The 21,875-nt window shown below is 38.0% G+C and overlaps 1 protein-coding gene across 1 annotated transcript in view; it reads left to right on the forward strand.

The window, feature by feature from the left end:
* Nucleotides 1-21,875, forward strand: part of CEP128 (centrosomal protein 128) — a 441,766-nt gene that overhangs the window by 321,749 nt on the left and 98,142 nt on the right. Inside the window, exon 18 of the mRNA XM_068966164.1 lies at nucleotides 18,364-18,413. Within this exon, the coding sequence (XP_068822265.1) occupies nucleotides 18,364-18,413 (50 nt within the window). The remainder of the gene's footprint in view (nucleotides 1-18,363; nucleotides 18,414-21,875) is intronic.

Below are 21,875 nucleotides of genomic sequence, written 5' to 3' on the forward strand. Positions count from 1 at the left end.
AACTCCTATACTTTGGCTACCTGATGCGAAGAACCGACTCATCTGAAAAGACCCTGATGCTGGGAAAGGTTGAAGGTGGGAGGAGAAGGTGACATAAGAGGATAAAATGATTGGATGGCATGACCGACTTGATGGATATGAGTTTAAGCAAGTTTCTTGAATTGGTGATGGACAGGGAAGCCTGGCGTGCTGCAGTCCACGGGGTCGCAAAGAGTTGGACATGACTGAGTGACTGACCTTCTGCTGGAGAGAAAAAAACAGCAGTTAAATGTACAAATAATGTTTCATTATTTAATGAAATAATGTCAAAAAGGACTAAGAAGAAAATAAAAGCAGGGTACATTAGACAGAACTAAGGTGTGTATCATTTAAGATCTTTTTAGTTCAGGGAAGTCCTCTCCGATTTGGTGATATTTGAGCAGAGACTTATGTGAAGTGAAGGAATGAATGGAAAGTTTGTTCTAGGCAGAAGACTCAGTCTTATCAAAGACTCTGTGGCAGTGATAATGACATATCCACAAAGAGCAGGGATGCAAGTAGGACTAGAGATGGGATTGCAAAGAACAGAGACCTGACGGAGGTGGTGACGGGATGGTTGAACAGATGAAGATAGAATCTTGAAATGAAATCTACGTTAGGAGACGTGGAGAAACTGTTGAAATGGTAGTCCTTCCCATGTGTCTTTTACTTTTGTTCTCACTCTGTCTCCCTCTTCCTCCTCCTCCTCTAATTTTATGTTATTCTGGTTTCTTTGGTCATGCTTATTCTGCAGCTTCAACCTTTTCTTAGTAAATATTTATCTTCTTTAAGGTATATATTTATTTTGAAAGTGAGCTGTATGTTTGTCTTCAGATACATAGCCTTTGATGTCCATAAATGTTCTATATACAAAACATGTATGTATTTTATATAGTGTATGTATATCAACATCAGATCAAGGTAGAACTGTAGAAAGTACTGTTTGAGATCTTCTTAGACCAGGGAAGTCCTCTCTGATAAAGTGACATTTGAACAGAGGTCTTACATGTGTAATGACACGGTGTTCAAAAGCCCGGGACTCCTGTTCTCTGCATTTATTTATATATGAAAGTGCTGGGGAAAAGAGGCCATTGTTTGAGAGTGGATCCCTTGAGGTTCATTACAAACTTCTAGACCTGGCTAACCCCTTGGGATTAGACTACAAATACAGTACATTCTGTTTCCCAAACAAAGATAACAGTTTATACTTTGGAGACTCTAAACAATGAACATTTTCCTTTCCATTCCCTGTTTAATAAATCTAAACTCCCTCCAGTCGGTCAGTTATGATTATATGTACTGTTCCCAGCTAATGCAAATAAGAGAAGCTGCTGATGGAAAGAGGAATTTTAAAGAGACTTCCAGAAGTATTGTGGCAACATGACATTGATTCAATCAGGACACCGGTGGAATTCACAGAGCCTGGCTTTTTGAATATATTTATAAGTAACCATTTCCTTCTCCACTGTAAGTCACCACTGCCATCTAATTTCTGATCCACACTTTTTGCATTTTATGGACTTCTTATTCAGTCAAGATGCTGCAGATCCGAAAGCAAAAAAAGGCAAAATGCTTCTATTGCTGTTCAATGATCAACCCTAGTGGGAAAGGAAAAGCTGATTAAAATATATGAAAATGAAATGAATAACCTTTAAAGATATACAGTAGCGTGGCTGGTATTAATATAACAATTTCTTAATGGGCTAGACAGTTGTAATCAGTATTAAAAATTACTTGAGGCTTTTTTATGTTTGGCAAAGGTTACTAATTAAAGGAAGCAATGACCTGTGAGATTATCCATTAAAACCATTTGCCTTGTGAACGTAACACCTAAGAAAATACTCATTTAAAATTTTTCTTTTCGTGCTGTAACCTTACATCAGTGACTGTTTTGGTTTATTTTTATTTTGCTGATTAGTTGGGTATTTGTTGAATCCATTTGTTTAAATGGGACACACATTTTTAATTCTTATAAATTCTTATAAATGGGACTAAACCGCCTAAAATCCTAATTCTCCCTATTCATGTACTAGGTTTGGTATTCTTGTCTGCCCTTTAGAAGGTCTGCATGAGGCCTGATTCAGGAGAAAGCTGTCCTTTGAGGACATTCATGGCCTTTTTTTTTTTTTTTTTTTGCCATGACACTGACAAGAAAAGCAACAGATCGGACAAAGGAAAATATCTGTGTTAGATAGTTCATTTCTGTAAAAGTCCATTTTGTGAAATTTTTCCACTTCCAGATGAAATGGTTGATTTATTTATTAGAATTCAAAAAGGACTCTGAATAAGAAGATAGAAAAGAATTATTGTAATTGTGAGCATTCGAAGAACAAAAAGGGAAGATTTGTAATTATCTAAAAGTGTTTACCCTGAGTGTAAAAGAAAACAAATAGATGTTATAGGTGAATGAGAGTGAATTTGTCGCATGTTCTTATTATCAGTACTAACAATAAGGATAATTACTTAAACTAAGTGAAGGATCTGTTGGGGTTTCTAAAAAGCTTTGAGGGGATTATTAATTCTGAATAATTGTTACTCTCCCACTGAGGCACTCAACTAAGAGACAACAACTCACATTTAGAGATCTTACAGCAATCTACTAAAATGTATTGCTTAACATTTCAGTGCTGAAAGATTTTTGCAATAGTCTAGTTACTCCCATTATTTTATTGATGTGATCACTGTGGGCAAGAAAGATGAAGTGACCATTCTTACAAATCTAGTTAGCTAACGAGGAGCAGAAAAGAGCTAGAATCCAGGTCTCCTGACTCTCATTCTGATATTTTTCCATCATACTGAGTAAACCATACCTTTCTACGGTGAGCTTGGTTGAAACTCAGTCATGAATCTCAAATTATTGATTGGCCTGTATAGTCACTGGTTTTACTGTTGTCCTAATTTTCAAGTTATCCTGATTTCAAGTCTGACTGGATTCTTTTGACTTTTGCCAGAGGATAAGCAGATGGATAAGATTATATATCCAAGTGACTATGACACCAAAGCTTATACCCTATATTCCTTAGCATGTCCATTTTTTTTCTTTTTTTCTCTTAATAATAGTAGACTATTAAACCGTATGCTTTGCTCTAGAAATATGGGTAATTGTCCTTGTGTAGGAAACAGAAGATGGTTATCCGGACTAGGGCAGTGCAGTAAGGATGGATAGGTGGTAAAGGACATTTTGAGGTATTAACCTCAAGACATAATTAAATAACTTTTGATATCCATTTTCTGTCATTTTTTCTAAAACACTTCAGAATGTTTTAAACTTTTTATCTTATGGGTGATCTATTCATATAAAATTGTGAGAAGTAATACCAAGCGATCCCATTTTCAGGAAGATTAGAAGAGATGAATTGTATACAAATAACAAAATATAATGAAATAAATTATAGTTATAACTTCAGAATAATTATATTTTACAATTACTATAATAGAGGAAAAACAAAGTATTTGGGGGACACAGAACCTAAAGCATTATCTCCAGGAATATGAGTGGTATTTGGGCATGGGATAGTTGGTGAAAGGCAACAGAGGATATTTGCTTTAGCTGGGATTTGAAGAATGGCTAAGATGTTTTCTAGTTAGGGAAGGCTTCCCTGGTGGCTCAGAGGGTAAAGCGTTTGCCTGCAGTGTGGAAGACCTGGGTTCAGTCCCTGCGTTGGGAAGATCCCCTGGAGAAGGAAATGGCAACCCACTCCAGTACTCTTGCCTGGACAAGAGGTACAGAGGAGTAGCTGTAGGAGCCTGGACAGAGGAGCCTGGTAGGATATAGTCCATGGGGTCACGAAGAGACGGACACGACTGAGCGACTTCACTTTCACCTTCAGGAAGGACATAACAGACCATGCAAGAAGATGTTGCAGTTCTGAGAGAAGATGATGGTCTTGGGAGTAAATTTGCAGACATATCTTTTATCTATCTCAACATGGGAAATACTACATGTCTACATTTCATTATTCCTCCAATAGGAAAATATCTTACAGAACTATTATACAGTATCACAACCAAAATAATGGCATCAATACAGCCAATATACAGAACATTTCCACCAACACCAAGATCTTTCATGTTGCCTTTTATAGCTACACTCACTTTTCTTCTACCCCCCACTTAACTTCTTAACTTCTGGCTACCACTAATCCTTTCTGTTTCTGTAATCAAGTTTTCTATCTGTTCCATTGGTCTGTGTGTATATACCTCCACCAAGACTACACAGTCTTGGTTACTGTTGCTCTGAAACAAGTCTAGAAGTGGAATACACTGATTTCAACCAGTTTACTCAATTGTTTTAGCTACTCTAGTTCCTTTACCTTTCCTTACAGATTTTAGAATAATCTTGTCTTTCAGTTCAGTTCAGTTCAGTCGCTCAGTCATGTCCGACTCTTTGCAACCCCATGAATTGCAGCATCCCAGGCCTCCCTGTGCCTCACCAACTCCCAGAGTTCACTCAAATTCATGTCCATCGAGTCGGTGATGCCATCCAGCCATCTCATCCTCTGTCGTCCCCTTCTCTTCCTGCCCCCAATCCCTCCCAGCATCAGGGTCTTTTCCAGTGAGTCAATCCTTCGCAAGAAGTGGCCAAAGTATTGGGAGTTTCAGCTTTAGCATCAGTCCTTCCAATGAACACCCAGGACTGATCTCCTTTAGGATGGACTGGTTGGATCTCCTTGCAGTCCAAGGGACTCTCAAGAGTCTTCTCCAACACCACAGTTCAAAAGCATCAATTCTTTGGCACTCAGCTTTCTTCACAGTCCAACTCTCACATCCATACATGACCACTGAAAAGACCATAGACTTGACTAGACAGATCTTTGTTGGCAAAGTAGTGTTTCTGCTTTTTAATATGCTATCTAGGTTGGTCATAACTTTCCTTCCAAGGAGTAAGTGTCTTAATTTCATGGCTGCAGTCACCATCTGCAGTGATTTTGGAGCCCCCCAAAATAACGTCTGACACTGTTTCCACCTGTCTTTATTTACAAAAAAAAAAAAAAAAAATTGCGGGAATTTTTTAGAAATTCTATTGAACTTTCCTATCAGTTTGGAAAGAAATGATATCTTTATAATGTGAGTCGTCCAGCCCATGAACATGGTATTTCTCACCAGTGTTTTACATACAAGTCCTTCACATGTTTTGTTCAATTTACACTTAAGTGTTTCATTTGGGAGGGGGTCTTTTAAATTGGTGTTTTAATTTTTAATTTTGGTGTCTGCATGTTCATTCCAAGTATTTTGAAACATAGTCTCTTTTTGTTTATCTGTCTTGTGTACTGTACTTTGCTGAGTTCAGTTAATGATTTCAGAGGCTAGTGTTGTCTATTTAGGTTTTTGTGTTAGAGTCTTTGGGATTTTCTCTAAAGACAATCATGTTATCTTCAAATAGGGACACTTTTGTTTCCAATCTGTATATGTTTCATTCCCTTTTCTTGCTTTATTGCATTGAAGAAATAGTACAATATCATGAATAAGAATTGTGAGAGAGCGTTCTTACCTTATTCCTAATCTTAAGGGGATAACATTTCATCTTGTATCATTAAGTATGATGTTAGGTGTAGGTTTTTTATAGATGCTCTTTATCAAGTTGAGGAAGTTCTGTTTCTTTTTTCTGAATTTGTAAAAGATCATGAATATACGATGAATTTTGTAAAATAATTTTATGTATCAACTGACCATGATTATGTGATTTTTTTCTTTAATCTGTTAAAATGATGGATTTCATTGATTGATTTTTGAATATTGAACCAAGCTTGTATCCCTAGAATAAACCCAACTTTGTCATGATATATAATTTTTATATACTGTTAAATTTTATTTTCTAATATTTTGTTAAGGATATTTGCATCTGTATTTAAGAGGGAGCTGCAGTTTTCTTTCTTTTTCTTTTTTTAATTGTGTATTTTTGGTGGCAGACTGATACTAACTTGATAAAATGAATTGGGAAGTATCCTTTTTTTTTCAGTTTTCTGGGAGAAGTTGTGTAAAATTGGTGCTAATTCTTTTTTAAACATTTGGTAGACTTCACGAGTTAAACTTTCTGGTCTGGAGATTTCTGGGAATTTTAATACTACAAATGTAATTTCCTTAATAGTTACAAGACTATTCAAAGTGTTTATTTTATGTTGGTAAATTATGATACTTTACATGTTTTAAAAAAGTGGTCCATTTCATCTGAATTGTCAGATTTATACATGAAGAGTTGCTCATAGTTTTCCCTTAATATCCCTTTGCTGACTGCTAATCTGTAGTGAGAGCCCCTGTTTCATTCCTGATGTCACACATACTCTAGCTCTCTCATCCACCTTGCTAAAGATTTGCCAGTTTTATTAAATTATATAAGGAGCACCTCTTTGATTCACTGATTTTTCTCTATTGTCTTCCTGTTCTCAACTTCACTGATTTCTGTTGTTATCTTAATTTTTTTTTTTTCCTTTTGGTGCGTAGGATTTATTTTCTTCTTTTTTTAGATTCTTGATGTGGGAGCATAGTGTATAAGATATTTCCTCTACTTTAAATATGCTTTATTTTTATAGATTTTCTTCTCTTAACTCCTTTGGCTGTGTTCTACAGTCTTTGACATGTTGTGTTTTCATTTTATTCAGTTTATAATATTTTTATCTCCCTTGAGACATCCTCTTTGACCCACGTATTATTTGAAAGTGTTTAGTTTCAATGTGTTTAGAGGTTTCTTTGTTATAGTTATGCTTATATATACACTTGATGGTTTTTTTTCGAGCTGTAATACCGATTGTTGAGAGAGCGATGTTCAAATTTCTGATTCTAGTTTTGAGTGTCTCTGTTGTTCTTTTGGGTTATATCACTTGCTAGATTGGCCCTTTTTATCGGTATAAAATGTACTTTTCTGTTTCTGGTCATTTTCTTTGCTCTGGAATCTACTTTACATCAATATAATAATCCCTGCTTTTTTTTTTTTTCCTTGATATTTACATGGTGTATGTTTTTTCCATTTTTTACTTTCATTCTCCCTGTATCATTATATTTGAAGTGACTGCCTTATAGACAGCGTATAGTTAGCGTCATAGGTAATGTCATGGATAAAATAGCAGAGTGGTCATTAATCTGGTCTGCCAGTTTCTGTCTTTTATCTGTCTATCTTTTATTTGGTGTATTTAGACCTTTTTTTTTTTTTTGGCCTCCCTGGGTCTTCCTTGTGGTACACAGGCTCTTTGCCTCTGCACACAGGCTTTCTCCTGTGCAGTGAGCAGGGGCTACTCTGTAGCTGTAGTGCACAGGGCTTTCCATTGCGGTGGCTTCTTTTGTTGCAGAGCACAGGCTTTAGGGTGCGTGAGCTACCGGTGCACTGGCTCAGTAACTGTGGCACGTGAGCTCTAGAGCATGCAGGGGTCGTAGATGTGGTGCACTTTGCCTTGCAGCGTGTGGGATATTAGTTCCCAGACCAGGGATTGAACCTATGTCCCCTGGACCAGCAGGTGGGTTCTTAACCTCTGGTCTACCAGGGAAGTCCCACAGACTACCTTTATGTAATGTGATTACTGATGTTAGGACTTAGGTCTGCCGTTTGTTTGTTTGTTTTCTTTGTTTTCTATTTCTCTGCCTTTTTTCTATCTTCCTGTGGGTTCTTTGGCTTTTTAGAATTTCACTTTTGTAGAATTCCATTTTTTCTAAAAATTGTTTTTTAGAATTCCATTTTTTTGTTATTTTAGAATTCCATTGTGATTTATCGATTCCTTTTTCTAATGGATCTCTTTGTGTAGCTTTTTCAGTGGTTGCTGTAAACATTACACTATGTATATATAGCTGTCAAAGTCTACTAGTATTGTCATTTTATCAGTTTGAAGAGTAGAAAACATTCTTCCTTCATGTTCTTTTGTCCTTCCTATTTGTAATTTAATTGTCTTAAATATTCTTCTATATTTATTTAGAGTCATATCACATCATTATGTTAACTATCAAACATAATTTTAAAACCTCAATAGGAGAAGGCAAATCTATTGGATTTATCCATATATTTGATTACTGTGTTCTTTTTTTCTTCCTGATCTTTTAAGATTCTTTTATCATCTCTTTTCAGGAACTTTTCTTTAGTTGTTTTTTAAGTATCAGTCCCTAAAATAACAGCTGTTGACAACTAATTATCTTAATTTTTCTCCCTGAAAATGCCTTGAATTCACCTTTAGTCTTGAAGGAGACTCTGCATACAGGACTCTTGAGTTGTCGTTTCTTTTTCTATCAGCATTTAAAAATTTTTATCATCTCAATGGATTCTAAAGAGAAATTTGCTAGGATTCTATTTTCCTCTTATAACTATGGTATTGTTTCTTTCTCATTGCTTTTAAGATTTGTTCTTTATGTTTGGTTTTCAGACCTTCATCTCTATTTTCAATATATTTAGAGTAGACCTAGGGTTTGAAAGGCCTAAGAAGCCTGTTACTGCTACTGCTAAGTCACTTCAGTCGTGTCCGACTCTGTGTGACCCCATAGACAGCAGCCCACCAGGCTCCCCGTCCCTGGGATTTTCCCTGCAAGAACACTGGAGTGGGTTGCCATTTCCTTCTCCAGTGCATGAAAGTGAAAAGTGAAAGTGAAGTCGCTCAGTCATGTCTGACTCTGAGCGACCCCATGGATTGCCGCCTACCAAGCTCCTCCATCCATGGGATTTTCCAGGCAAGAGTACTAGAGTGGGGTGCCATTGTCTTCTCCCTAAGAAGCCTAGATCTGATTTATTAGTAGGTACATCAAGAAACAAGCACAAAGACTTGTGGTTTCTATAAATCGAAGATGATCAAAGAACACATCAAACAGCCAGAATTACCCTAACCCCAAAATACATACTCACTTATACCTTATAAGTCCAGAACCTAAACAGTCCAAGATAAAGGAATTTAAATAAAAGCCAAACTTTCCACTAGGTGAATTTAATTTAGAGATACTGTATGTAGGGAGGAACATGATTTTATGCCTGAATTTGAGCACATGAAACTTATTCTCGAAGTGTTGTTTAGAACAGATCATACCTGTCTCTTGCTCATTATGCTAATTGTCACATGTAGTCCTTTTAACCAAAATAGCCCTTAAATTGATTTAAGCCAGTCAACTTGTTTCTTAAGATATTCTTACTTTCTCTGCTCTTGTTGCTAGTCGAAATATTAAAAATCTGAATAGCTGACTCAGTTGAAACCTCCATTCTGTATCTTGGTGTTTCTTCACACCAGAGCCAAGAAGGAGGCTGAATGGGGCAGATTATTCTGTTGTTTTCCATAATGTCGCAGTTTTATGGAGAAGTTTTAAATCTCTAAAGTTGTCAAGATGGAAAGTTTCACCAGAAGTGGACTGACATCAAATAAAACATGGGTACCTGTATTTGGGTGTTTTACCACATGCCTAAGACAGACAGTGGATTATGACCCTTTCATTTATTGGGCCATTTGGGCTCCATCTGTAGACCAGCATGTTGTTTCAGCGTCTGAGACAAACCACAGAGGATAGACATACTTTTTGAATGTTGTTCTTCATTTTAACCTGTGTGTTTTCTGTGGTCTGGCCTGATGAGAAGACTCTTAACTCGCCGTGGTATATCCAGATATGTACCAGTGGGTGGCAGTAGATATGGCCGAGTTCTAAGTAATGTAGCTGCCAGTTATGGATGGAATCCAAATTCAGAATGCTTGAGGGCTTGTTTGGCTTATTTGTTTCAAAATGCAGCTGATTATTTTTCACATATTTTTCTAATTTTGGCAGATGTACTATGGGTAATTATTACTATATATATGTGTACACATATATATAAACTCTTACTATGTAGCAGGCTATATTAAGTGTTTTACTAATGTCAGTTTATACACTTTCACACTGTATTAAGTGTTTTACTAATGTTTATTTAAAAGCATACATTTTATTGTTTTTTGAGGTTTTGTGTCGAATGTATAATCATAATGTTATTCATTTATCTTATTTACCTTTACTAGTGTAAAAAAGTAGGCAAAACATTTGCTGACAAATGTTATATTAAGCTGAGCAACTATTTAACTGTCACCTATTCCTTTAAACAAATTTTTTGCTGTTTTTATATTGTGAGATACTATATATGTTGTATGTTGAACACATTTTGCCAAAAAAAACTGCTTTCTCAAGTGTCTAGGTGTTTGCTTTCCATCACAGCCACATCTTTTGATGTCATCTCCCAGAGTTGAGGCATTTTATTGTGGACTGTCGTTAACTGTAGGTATTCTCATAGATGCCTGATGTTATTCAAGTGCTTTAGCAAAGTTTCCTTTTAGTTTGGGGAGACATTGGAAAATGTATAGGCATTTATGGCAGAGCTTGAAATACTATGTCATGTCAGTAGAAATCTCGAAAGGCAAGGAAGATAGTCACTGTTTTGAGAAATAACCCTGGTCCAGGTCAGAAACCCCAGGCTTAGGTTCACACACTTCTATTCACTAGTTATGTGATGTTGACAGGGCCTTTTAATCTCTCAGAACTCAGTCCTCATCTCTAAGATGTGAAAAGTGGGTTAGAGCAGTGAGCAGTGGTCCTCAATTAGCACAGTGTGGAGCTTTATAGCGATATCACAGCCCCACAGAGGATGATGCCAGGATTAGAGGGAAGTCCAGTGGTTGGGCCTCCAGCCCCTTCACTTCTGCTTCCACCAAAGCTGATTTCTTTTAGCTTTTTAAATTGTTTGTTTATGCTATACACTTGAAAGTGTGTGTGACTTAATTCATAAGAATTCTACTTCTTTTTTTAAAAAATCAAAATCAAAAACCTTAGCATTAGGTTAGTTCAGTGGTCCCTAAAGTGTCAGCAATCCTGAATAACTTGGGAGCCAGGAAAAGAAAAGGGAAATTGACCGTGTCTTCAGCATGTAGATAGTATCTGGAGCATCTAGCATGTAACAGTGGGAGGCTAGGTCCGTCGTTTGTGGCATCTTAGGGTTGTGGTGTGTTCTTTAATTTGGTTAATTCCATTGTGCCACACCTACCACCCACAAAGAAAAATGGCACGGGTTTACTTGCTACAAATTATTCTTTTGAGAATTTACATTATCTATTGTTTTCCATGGGTTTTCCATAGAAATTTCATGGGAATTACATTGTCTATTATTTTACATTATCTGTTGTTTTCCACAGGCTTCCCTGTAGCTCAGATGTTAAAGACTCTGCCGGGCAATGCAGGAGACCCCAGTTCAATTCCTGGGTTGGGAAGATCCGCTAGAGACTGGATAAGCTACCCACTACAGTATTCTTGGGCTTTCCTGGTGGCTCAGCTGGTAAAGAATCTGCCTGCAATGCAGGAGACATGGGTTCGATCCCTGAGTTGGGAAGATCCCTTTGATAAGGGGACAGCTACCCACTCCAGTATTATGGCCTGGAGAATTCCATGGACTGTATAGTCCATGTGGTCGCAAAAAGTTGGACACATCTAGCTACTTTCACATCACATTGTTTTTCATAGATGTTAGGATACGTAGAGTAGCATTGAAAAGGAGCACTAAATTACTAAATGGGATACATGAGCCAGAAACTAAATGCTTTTTCCTAAACTGCAGTCACTATTTCACCATATTCTCCTGCCACTGCTACCGCGTCCAGTGCTATTGTTATAAATGCTGCTGAGTCTGAAATCCTTGTTTCTAGAACTTTCTCTCCATTACCAACTAGGCTGAGTTATAATGTGAATGAGATATTTTATAGTAAAATTTAGGGAAAACAAAATCAAAAACCTACTTCTTTCTAAGCTTGATCTCCAACCTTTCTGTGAAGGGTCAAGCTGCTAAATGACTTATGCACACCTGAACAGGATTCTCCTTTTAAAAGCAGTTAAACAAACAACCTATCTGTTTCCTTGGCTACTAGGAACCAGAATCAACATTTAAAAAGTGTCAAACCTCCTTAAATAGCCAGACCACTAGTTGCAAAGGAAGTGGTGGAAGACAGTCTTAGCCAGAAACATGATCATGATATATTACCCTGTGTGTGCCAGAGAAATGCAACGTGGAAGAAAACAAAACAGAACAACAGGATTCTCCGCTTCTCACCCATAATGTCCTGCTTTTTTAAGTGGGACTTTTTCCCTCCTCTAATAACCATATGTCATAATGAGTTAGTATCAGCTCATTTAAACTGGCTCAAGCCAGTCCAACACAAATACACAGGATGGCTGCCCTTTTCACCAAAAAAAAAAAAAAAAAAGCACCTCTCATTTACTAATGTTGATGGAAGCACATTTAGCCACAGCAATTTGCATGGCAGTTGAATTGCTGTTTGTGTTGAACAGCAAACCAGAGAATAATAAAGAAAAACAGAAACATGCCAGTGGTGAGCAAGGGAGCAGAGAAGCCCTTCAGCATTTTCCATGCTGATCATTTGTTCTAAAGCAAGGAAGAACAAACAGCAAGTTTGCTCATTAGACCCAGGAGTCACAGCACACTCTATTGTCACAGTATTGTGTAACGTCAGCTGTCCAGAGATCTCACCTGTGTTCCCCCATCTCATGTCTGTTTGCAATAAAGCAGTCGCTTCTCAGTGATGCCTAGTAGCCATTTTTCATCAGCACAGGTTAACAGCCCTGTTTATCATTCCAAATGCATATACTTGAACAATGCACCTAGCAAGTGAGCAAATGAATAAAGAAATGATATAGGCAGAGAAGGGTATTTTAGGGAACTGAGTTAAGTAGCAAAGGTGGTTAAGCAGTGGTTAGGGAAGCTGTGGATATAAAGACATCAAAGCCCTCATTGTTGACATCAGTGGCCTCCTAAGATAAGTGAGATGAATACAAATGTGTGCACTTAAAAAATAACCATATGGAACTTCCCTGGTCATCCAGTGGTTAAGAATCTATTTGCCAATGCAGGGGACATGGGTTCAATCTGGAAAGGCCCCACATGCCTTGGAGCAGCTGAAGCCAGACCGCCCTGGAGCCCATGCTCCAGGAGGGACGCCACCAGAGTGGGAAGCCCTCTCACCACAGCTGGAGAGTAGCCCCTGCTCACTGCAGCTCGAGAAAACACGGGGGCAGCGACGAAGACCCAGTGCTGCCATAAATAAATGTATTTTAAAATTATTTTTTAAAAATAAAATAACCATATGAAGAAGGATGCAGTTAAGTACTGAGTGGTACTAAAGAGATGAGCTAGGGAGACGTGAGAGCAGAGCTCTAGCTGTGGCTGTAGCGCTAGGTAATTGCAGGCAAACAGTTTGCCTTCTTGGAGCTTCATGTCTTCATCTATTTATTACAGAATGAAATGTTTCACTGTGAAATACAAAGTTCTTGCTAACCCCAAGTTCTCCAAGTTTCTGCGCTGAGATAAGAAGGTTCAGCACAGCCACATCCGCAGAGACTTTTAGCAATGACAGCAATGCAGCTACTACTGAATAAAAAAGAAAAAGAAACACATTAGAAGCAGTTATGTGGCCTTCAGATAAGGGTGGATCTTGTCCTCAGCCAATTCTGCTTCTTGACTCTGGGTTCTTCCCTGGCAGCTTCATGGTTGGTACACATTCCTTTGACATAGGAGAAAATAGCACCTTGGAAGCACCAGGCTTATCTAAGCTTGCAGGTTCAGAAGGAGAGTTCTCTCTTGGAATCCATATTCTTCCCTAAAAAAAGGATTCCTGCTGGCATTTGCTTAGCTTATATGCTTGGGGAGGTAAGATGCCCTGATAGGCCAGTCTGGGTCATGACCTACTTTTGTGGCCAGAGAGGTTGGCCCTTTGACTGCAAGTTTCACAGGAACCACATGGAGAAGAACGTGAAGCTCTCAAAAGGGAAGGATTTGACATAGAGACAGAAAAAGAACAGTTGTCCACTTACACCCTTGATAGAAGCTGGGATGAAAATCAGTGAGAGTGAACAGAAGGGGAGTTCTGTATTTTAAATCAACTATAGAAATTCCATGGTAGTTTTGTAAAGTCATTCAAAATCAAGCATTGCCATTGGCATCAGCTTTTTAGAAGAGCAGTGTCCCGTTTATGTATTTGAAGAAAACCGAGAGCATAATTTTTAAATTGTGATAGTTCTATGACGTTCTAAGGATAGACTGAACTCCTTTACTAAATAAAATAAAAATAATTTATTTTATCAAATGTGTGAGTTGAGCTTGGCTATAAAATTCAAAACCTATTACTTATCCAGTTAAGTTTTGGCTAAGAAGATTGGTTGTTTGCCATACCAAGTTGACCCTGGAGAAACAAGGTCAGTTTTCTTTAATGGTTGTTATACCCCACTATCCACTGTTCCGGCTCCACTGTTTCATTAACCATGTCATTCATCACAAGGGGTTCAGCTCTGAGAACCTCCTATATAGGTAGGTACTGGAGCAAAATGGCCATAGCCACATAGTGACACACTAGTGATTTTGTATCTCACAGATACTTTTTTATTAAAAAAAAAATTTAATTGAAGTTTAGTTGACATACAGTATTGTATCAGTTTCAGATTGAGGGCAGGAGGAGAAGAGGGCGACAGAGAATGAGATGGTTGGATGGCATCACCAACTCAATGGACATGAGTTTGCACAAACTCTGGGAACTGGTAGACAGGGAAGCCTGGCGTACTGCAGTTCATGGAGTCGCAAAGAGTTGGACACAACTTAGCGACTGAACGAAAACAATACAACATAGTAATTTGACATTTCTATACAATACAGATTGATCACCATGGTATGTTTAGTAAACATCTGTCATCATGCAAAGCTATTGCAGTGTTATTGACAATATTCCCTATACCATACATTCCATCACCATGACTTATTTATAACTGGAATTTTGTACCTCTTAATCCTTTCACTTATTTCACCCAACCTTCTCACCCACCCCTAGACTACCAGTTTGTTCACTGTATCCATGAGTTTGCCTGTTTTGTTTTGTTTGGTGTTATGGATTTGTTTTTGGATTCCACTTGTAAGTGAAATAATATGGTATTTGTCTTTCTTTCTCTGACTTATTTCACAGCATAATACCCTCTAGGTCCATCTGTGTTGTTACAAATGGCAAGATTTCCTTCCTTTTTTTTATGGCTAGTATTTCATCATATATATGTATCACATCTTCTTTATTGATTCACAGATACTTTCTTACGCAATATACAAGAATAAACTAAAAATGAGTTAAAGACTTGAGAAGACCTGAAGCCATAAGACTCCTAGAAGAAAACATAGGGATATCTTGGCAGTATTTTTTGGATGTGTCTCCTCAGGCAAGGGCAATAATTAAAAAAACAACAACAACGGGACTGCATCAAACTGAAATGCTTTTGCAGAGCAAAGGAAATCATCAACAAAAAAGCAACCCACTGTGGGGGAGAAGATATTTGAAAATGATATATCTGATAAGGAGTTAATATCTAAATTATATCAATATAAAGAACTCAGACCACTCAATTAAAAAAATCTGATTTCAAAAATGGGCAGAGGACTAAATAGACGCTTTTCCAAGGGAGTTATACAGATGGCCAGCACACACTTAAAAAGATGCTTAACATCACTAATCATCAGGGACATGCAAATCAAAACCATAATGAGTTATCACCTCACACCTGTTAGCATGGTTATTATCAAGAAGACAACAGAAGCAAATGCTGGCAAGGATATGAGGAAAAGAGAACCGTTGTGCACTGTTGGAATGTAAGTTGGTGCAACCATTGGAGGTAATAGTTTGGAGGCTCCTCAAAAAATTAAAACTACAACAGCCACGTGATCCTACAATTCCCCTTCTGGGTATTTTTCTGAAGAAAATGAAAACACTAAATCCAAAAAGATACATTCACCCCCATGTTTATTGAAGCATTATTTACAATAGCCAAGATATTGAAGTACTTTATGTCTCACAAATACTGAAGAGAGTTGTGCTGAAGATACAATTACTAAACCCATCTGTTGTTTTGGCCTGTCTGATATCCATACCTCCTCCTCTTGTTAATAGTGCCCTGATGTTTGGAAACAGTCCTTTCTGGTCTTCATCCAATTCTTCTGGGATTATCAGTGAAAGTGTTTCATACTTTCCCTTGGCCAAGCAGTAAGCAAGACATCTAAGCTCGTCTCATTAGCTCTTCTCTGTAATGGAATTCCATCTTGAGTGGAGTAATGCGAAGATGAGTGTTACCCAGTATAAAATGCCCATTAGTTCATGCTACCTACATTCCTACCCACCCAGATCAGTTGTTTTTCTCTCCAGAATCTGGATCCGTTTTTCTATTATCTATTGTTATTAGATATATTGGTGAATTAATCTTATAGCCTTCTAATAAATTCTAATTGCCTGTTGTTCAGTTAGCATGTTTGGTTAGCTGATTATTATCAGTGAGCAAGTGCTGTGTACCAAAACAACCCCCAATTACATTTGTCCCATAAGTCATGAATCCGTGAGCTGAAATTGGTATCGGGCTTAGCTGGGCAGTTTGTCTGGTCTCAGTTGGCTGCCAGCACCATCAATTATATCATGCCAGGTTCCCTGAAGTTTCGGGATGTTGCCCTCCCAGTTACGACACAGACCAGTGCGACTTGCTACCCGCTGCACTGTTCCCTGCTCCGCCTGGCAGCATTTGCTAAACATATTTGCATTTGCCCTTCTGGGATATACACTGAATTTCTGTGCATTACATTTTCCTTTTATGAAGCCAGATGACTAACAGGAAGTCATCTGGCTTCTGGGCATTTGCTGGCTACCAGCTGGGGCAACCTGCAGAGTTTCAGGAGTGGAAAGAACCCTGGACCATGTGTCTCTTGTCACCTAGCAGGCTGGCCTGGGCTTGTGCAAATGGTAGTGACAGAATACCAAGTGGAAAAGTGAAAATGCATGAGGCCTTATGAACTCTCAGTGTGGATGGGCACACTTACTTCTGCAATTTTCTATTTACCAGATCAAGTCAGGTGGCACGCTTAGATGCAAGATACCCATGACCTCTTAATGACAGTAGCTGCATTGTCACATTGGATAAGTAAGGATAAAGGAAGCAAAATGATCGAGGACACTTAACGTATCACGCCACCCATTGGTGTCTGTACTTTATAGCTAAAAATTTGATGTGCCAACAAAAACCTTTAAAAATAAAGCCCTAATAATAAAACCCTAATGATTCTCCCATAGCTTTCTTGATGTAACTCAGATTGTGGGTGCTTTGGGAGCCAACATCAGCCATCGACAGGTACAGAGCACACCTGACTTTTATCCCTAATCCCAGTACATTGTGTGTTAAGGAGATTACCTGACATCCCTCTGTATTTCTCTTCACTGTGCAGTCTCAAAAAGTCATCACCATCAATTATATCATCCACCAGGTCTCCTGAAGTTTCAGGATTTTGCCCCTCAGTTATGACACAGGCCAGTGTGACTTGCTACCCACTATACTACTTTCCTGCTCCTTCTAGCAGCATTTGCTACTAACATTTGCATTTGCTTTTCTGGGATATACATTGAGTTTCTGTGTGTTATATTTTCCTTTTCTGCAGCACAGCCTCTTGGTAAGTTATATACATCACAGCGTAAGGCAAACACTAATCATGATGTGCGCTGCTGTAGGTATTTTTTTTTACCAGTTTCCATCCAAGTTCTAAGTCAGCCCAGCCCTCTTTAGGTTTGCAAGATCTAATAAGATCAGAGCACAGGGTGGTATGGCTGCAGGCAGAAAATTCTGCTTGCCAAATGCATTCTCCTTTATAGCAAGTTCATAAATTAATGCAGGACACTGAGACACCGTGCCTGTACACATGCATTTAGACAGGAATCTCTGGAGTTGAGTGACTCACCTTCCAGCCACTGATTTCTCTTAGATGGTGCCAGACGGTTGGTCAGATGTGGCTTCAGCGCTTCCCACCCTCTCAGTGTGAAATGATAATTAATGACTTTACAGTTAAGGGGGTGTTCTCTTTCCATTTATAACACCCATAATTCCAGGGTATTTTAATTTGGTTATAAAAATTGACTCTAGAGGTGGAACTTGGCTTGGGAGCTTATTTTAAGAGCAAATGGTTTGTCTCTATTTTTTTTCTTTTGAAAGAAAAAAAATTTTTTTTTTCAGAAAATTTTGTATTGTTTTTAAGTTACATAATCATTAGACCAAATTTCTAAAGCATTGGTATGAGGTTAAACTTGTACTTGAGTTGGTCTCATTTTCTGGAATCTCCACCAGACCTCAGATCACCCAGGGCTTCTCAGCTAGCTTAGGCATGGCAGTGCCCAGATCTCTGCCTCATTTCATCAGCTGGGATCGTAGAGCATTCCTTTCTTGTTGTTTCTTGTACTTCAACATCAAATTCTCTTTCCAGGCAATAGTTTATGCAAGCTACTGACTGAATCAACTTTTGATACTAAGAAGCAATGCATTTTTACATTATATTTTACCCAGTATTTTACTTTCTTATTTTAGATCTGCTGGAGGAGACTCATAGAAAAGATGAAGAAATGGAATCTCTGCAGGTAAATTCTCCAGTGGGCAGGTACCTTTGGTTTAAACATTTGTTTTCACTCTGTTAGCCTTTGTCATAGTCACATTCAGACCACTATGGCAAATGGAGTTTAAAAAATAATCTTTAATACCCATCTTGGAATTTACTTTGTTTTGGAAGTGTTTGAGAGCATTCATAATCTCTGAAAGCAGGAAGTCAACTCCATCTCTATGTACTCTTAAAAGGAACCATTTTTTCTTGGCAGAGCTTAGTTGGAACTGCAGCATTCAGAAATGAAGCAACATCTCTGTAAAGTCCTTTCCCCTCAAACAGAGCTAATGAATGAGAATGAATTCATGGAATCTGCATTTTCAAGTGAAATCAAAAGTATTCTGACTCTACAAGTATCATCCTGTTATTACCAATGACCAACCAAGAATATTAACACACCTGTTGAGCTTAATACTTTACCTTGTATGCCTCTCAATTCACTATGGATGTATGCGCATTTCTTGGACTGGAAAATTGTGTTTGAAAGATTACATTCAGATTTTAATTGACATTTCCATGGTGTGAGCAATTGATGTTAACTTAGCATCTGACAGAAGTTCTCTCTTCCTTTTACATAGGCTGACTTACAAATGGGTAACTCGAGTGCCTATCTTTATTAGGGGAAACATAATCAGTTATACTCACATGACAGAACCAATTCATTTAACATCACACTGGGGATTAAGAACAGTAAATACTTTGGACATTTAGAGTTCTTCTTGAGCCTGGAGCCGCAAGGCGGGGCTGGAGACTGATATAATGAGCTGACTTGAGTGCTTTAGGGGTAGAGATGTTTGCTTCTGGTGAACAAAGGAAGGGTTAAGCAAAGCTCACAGAGCAAGAGAAATGTTCTCTTATTGGGGATTCTTTTATTTGATAATGTATCTGGTGAGAGAAAATTGTATAACTGATCTGAAAAATGATTCAGAGGAGTGTAGTATACCTAATAAAATACCTAATTTTATTACTGCATACCTAATAAAAGTTGCATGTGTTAGCCACAATTTATACAGCTTATTTTAACACCTTGTGCTATATTCAGGTATAAAAAGAAAGAGCCCTGGTTGGTCCAGTCTGGGACTAGGGGAAAAAATCTCAAGTGTATACTTGCCCTGTCTTTGAGAAATTAATATCAGCAATACTTGTTGTTATAAAGAGTGAAAGTTTGTCCACTAATTGTATATAGTACAGAAGTGATAAAGGTTTTCTGAGGCCTTTTGATTATGCACTATGTTTGCCTTTAGCCCCCGAACACCACATATAAGCATATTTATTGAGTACTTAGTACATATATGGCACAAAGTACAAAAGGCATCTGGCCTTTTGAAATGGCATCATAAACCTTTTTGAGTTTATTTCTCTCACAATATGAATGTTGGAACTAGAAATCCTGTTAAATTTAATAGCCTGTCAAATATTTATTAAGTACTGGCAGCATTTTCCACCAGAATGTCCATTGAGTGCAATGGAATGCACCAGCCCACTCACTATGGGCACTTACAGATGTAGCGTATCCAATCTGAGGTCCAGTGCAGAAGAGTTCAACCTTGGCACTTTGTAGTGGCAATTAGTGCCTAACACGAACACTCTGTTAAGAACAAAGAAGGGAGTACCTCAGAGTGTACAGGAGTGCAGAGACACATCCCAGAAAGTCTCTCACTTTAAAGACTAGAAGAAAATGCATCTCAAAGTACCTCCATTTGTGAATTTCCATATGCAAATATACATAGTACAAGAAATAGTTTTGAGAAGGCTGTTAAAGTATACAGAGTGAAGTCTGACAATCACAGAAAAAGACAAAATGGTGTTTAAAAATGATAGCACTAAGTACTAGATATTGACAACTTGGCTCTGCTTCTGATTCACTGGGTAACCTTGAGTAACTCAATTAACTTTGCTGTGCCTATTTTCCCATCTGTAATATAGAATCATAAAATGGTCTTCCAGAAGTGTTTAGTGTGGATTAGATTATCCCAGAAGGGAGAGCTAAATATTTAATTCCAATTTACCATGTTAGCAAATCCCCATGTATCTAAACTGAAGTCAATTTTATTTACTCATTATCATCATATAATTATATATAACAGCCATTCTGCATTTAATGTTATCCTCCTTAAGGGCAGGGGGTGTTTATTTATCTCTAAACACTTCCCAGTTACTATAAGTCAAAGGTGCTCCATTTACTCATTGAAGAAATATTCATTGAGCACCAGTTCTATGTAAGGGACTGTACTGGACAAGCTGCTTATAGTGGGTAGTTTGTTTCCCTTTTCTACCAAAATTAATGAAAAAAATATTAAGTAGGTGTTTATAATAGAATATTTGAAATTATGTTAGAATGTTTACATCATGGTGGGAACATATAACAACCCTCATGTTTGTTGGAGGTAAGGGGATGTTGGGTGCAAGTACAGAGGGTTGAACGTGGGTAGGAAGAGCAGGGTTGAAGTGGCAATCCAGGTGGGCTTCTCAAACGAAGTCAGTGTTTAAATGATAACCAAGAGTTAACATTGGTGGTTGTAGAGTAAAAATAAGTTCTAGGCAGTAGGAAGGATATGGGAGGACCTAAGGAATCAATTTCATTTTTAAGGTCCTGAGAGACCATCATTATGCTGAAATGTAGCATCTGAAAGAAGAGAGGCAAGACAAGAATTTGTAAGATAAATAGAGGTCTAAAGGATCTCATAAAGGAGTTGGAATTCTACCTTTAGTATATGGGAAACCCTTTATAAAGAGTTTCAAACAGGACAGCAATATGATCAAATTTACATTTTTACAAAGTAACTGGCTGTAAAGTCTGAAATCACTAGGGACTGGCAAGATTGAAACCAAAGAGACCAATTAAGCAAATGTTTGTGAGAATATTGGGAAGAGATGATGCTGACTTGAATTGGCTGGTAGCAGAGAGAGTGAAGAGGAATGGGTGGTTTCTTAATGTATTTTAGGGTATAAAAATTTTGGGCACTATTAGATTGTTGTTATTGTTCAGACACTCAGCCATGTCCAACTCTTTGCTACCCATGGACTGCAGCACGTCAGGCTTCCCTGTCCTACACCATCTCCCAGAGCTTGCTCAAATTCATGTGCATTGGGTTGGTGATGCCATCCAACCATCTCATCCTCTGTCGTCCCCTTCTCCTCCTGCCTTCAGGCTTTCCCAGCATCAGGGTCTTTTCCAATGAGTCAGCTCTTTGCATCAGGTGGCCAAAGTATTGGAGCTTCAGCTTCAGTATCAGTCCTTCTAATGAATATTCAGGATTGATTTCCTTTAGGATTAACTGGTTTGATTTCCCTGCTGTCCAAGGGACTCTTTAGAGTCTTCTCCAGCACCACAGTTCAAAGCCATTACTTCTTCAGCGCTAGCGTTCCTTATGGTGCAACACACACTCATACATGACTACCAGAAAAATCATACCTTTGACTATACAGACCAACCTTTTTG

Source organism: Capricornis sumatraensis, chromosome 2 (assembly GCF_032405125.1).
Source record: "Capricornis sumatraensis isolate serow.1 chromosome 2, serow.2, whole genome shotgun sequence".
NCBI lineage: Eukaryota > Metazoa > Chordata > Mammalia > Artiodactyla > Bovidae > Capricornis > Capricornis sumatraensis.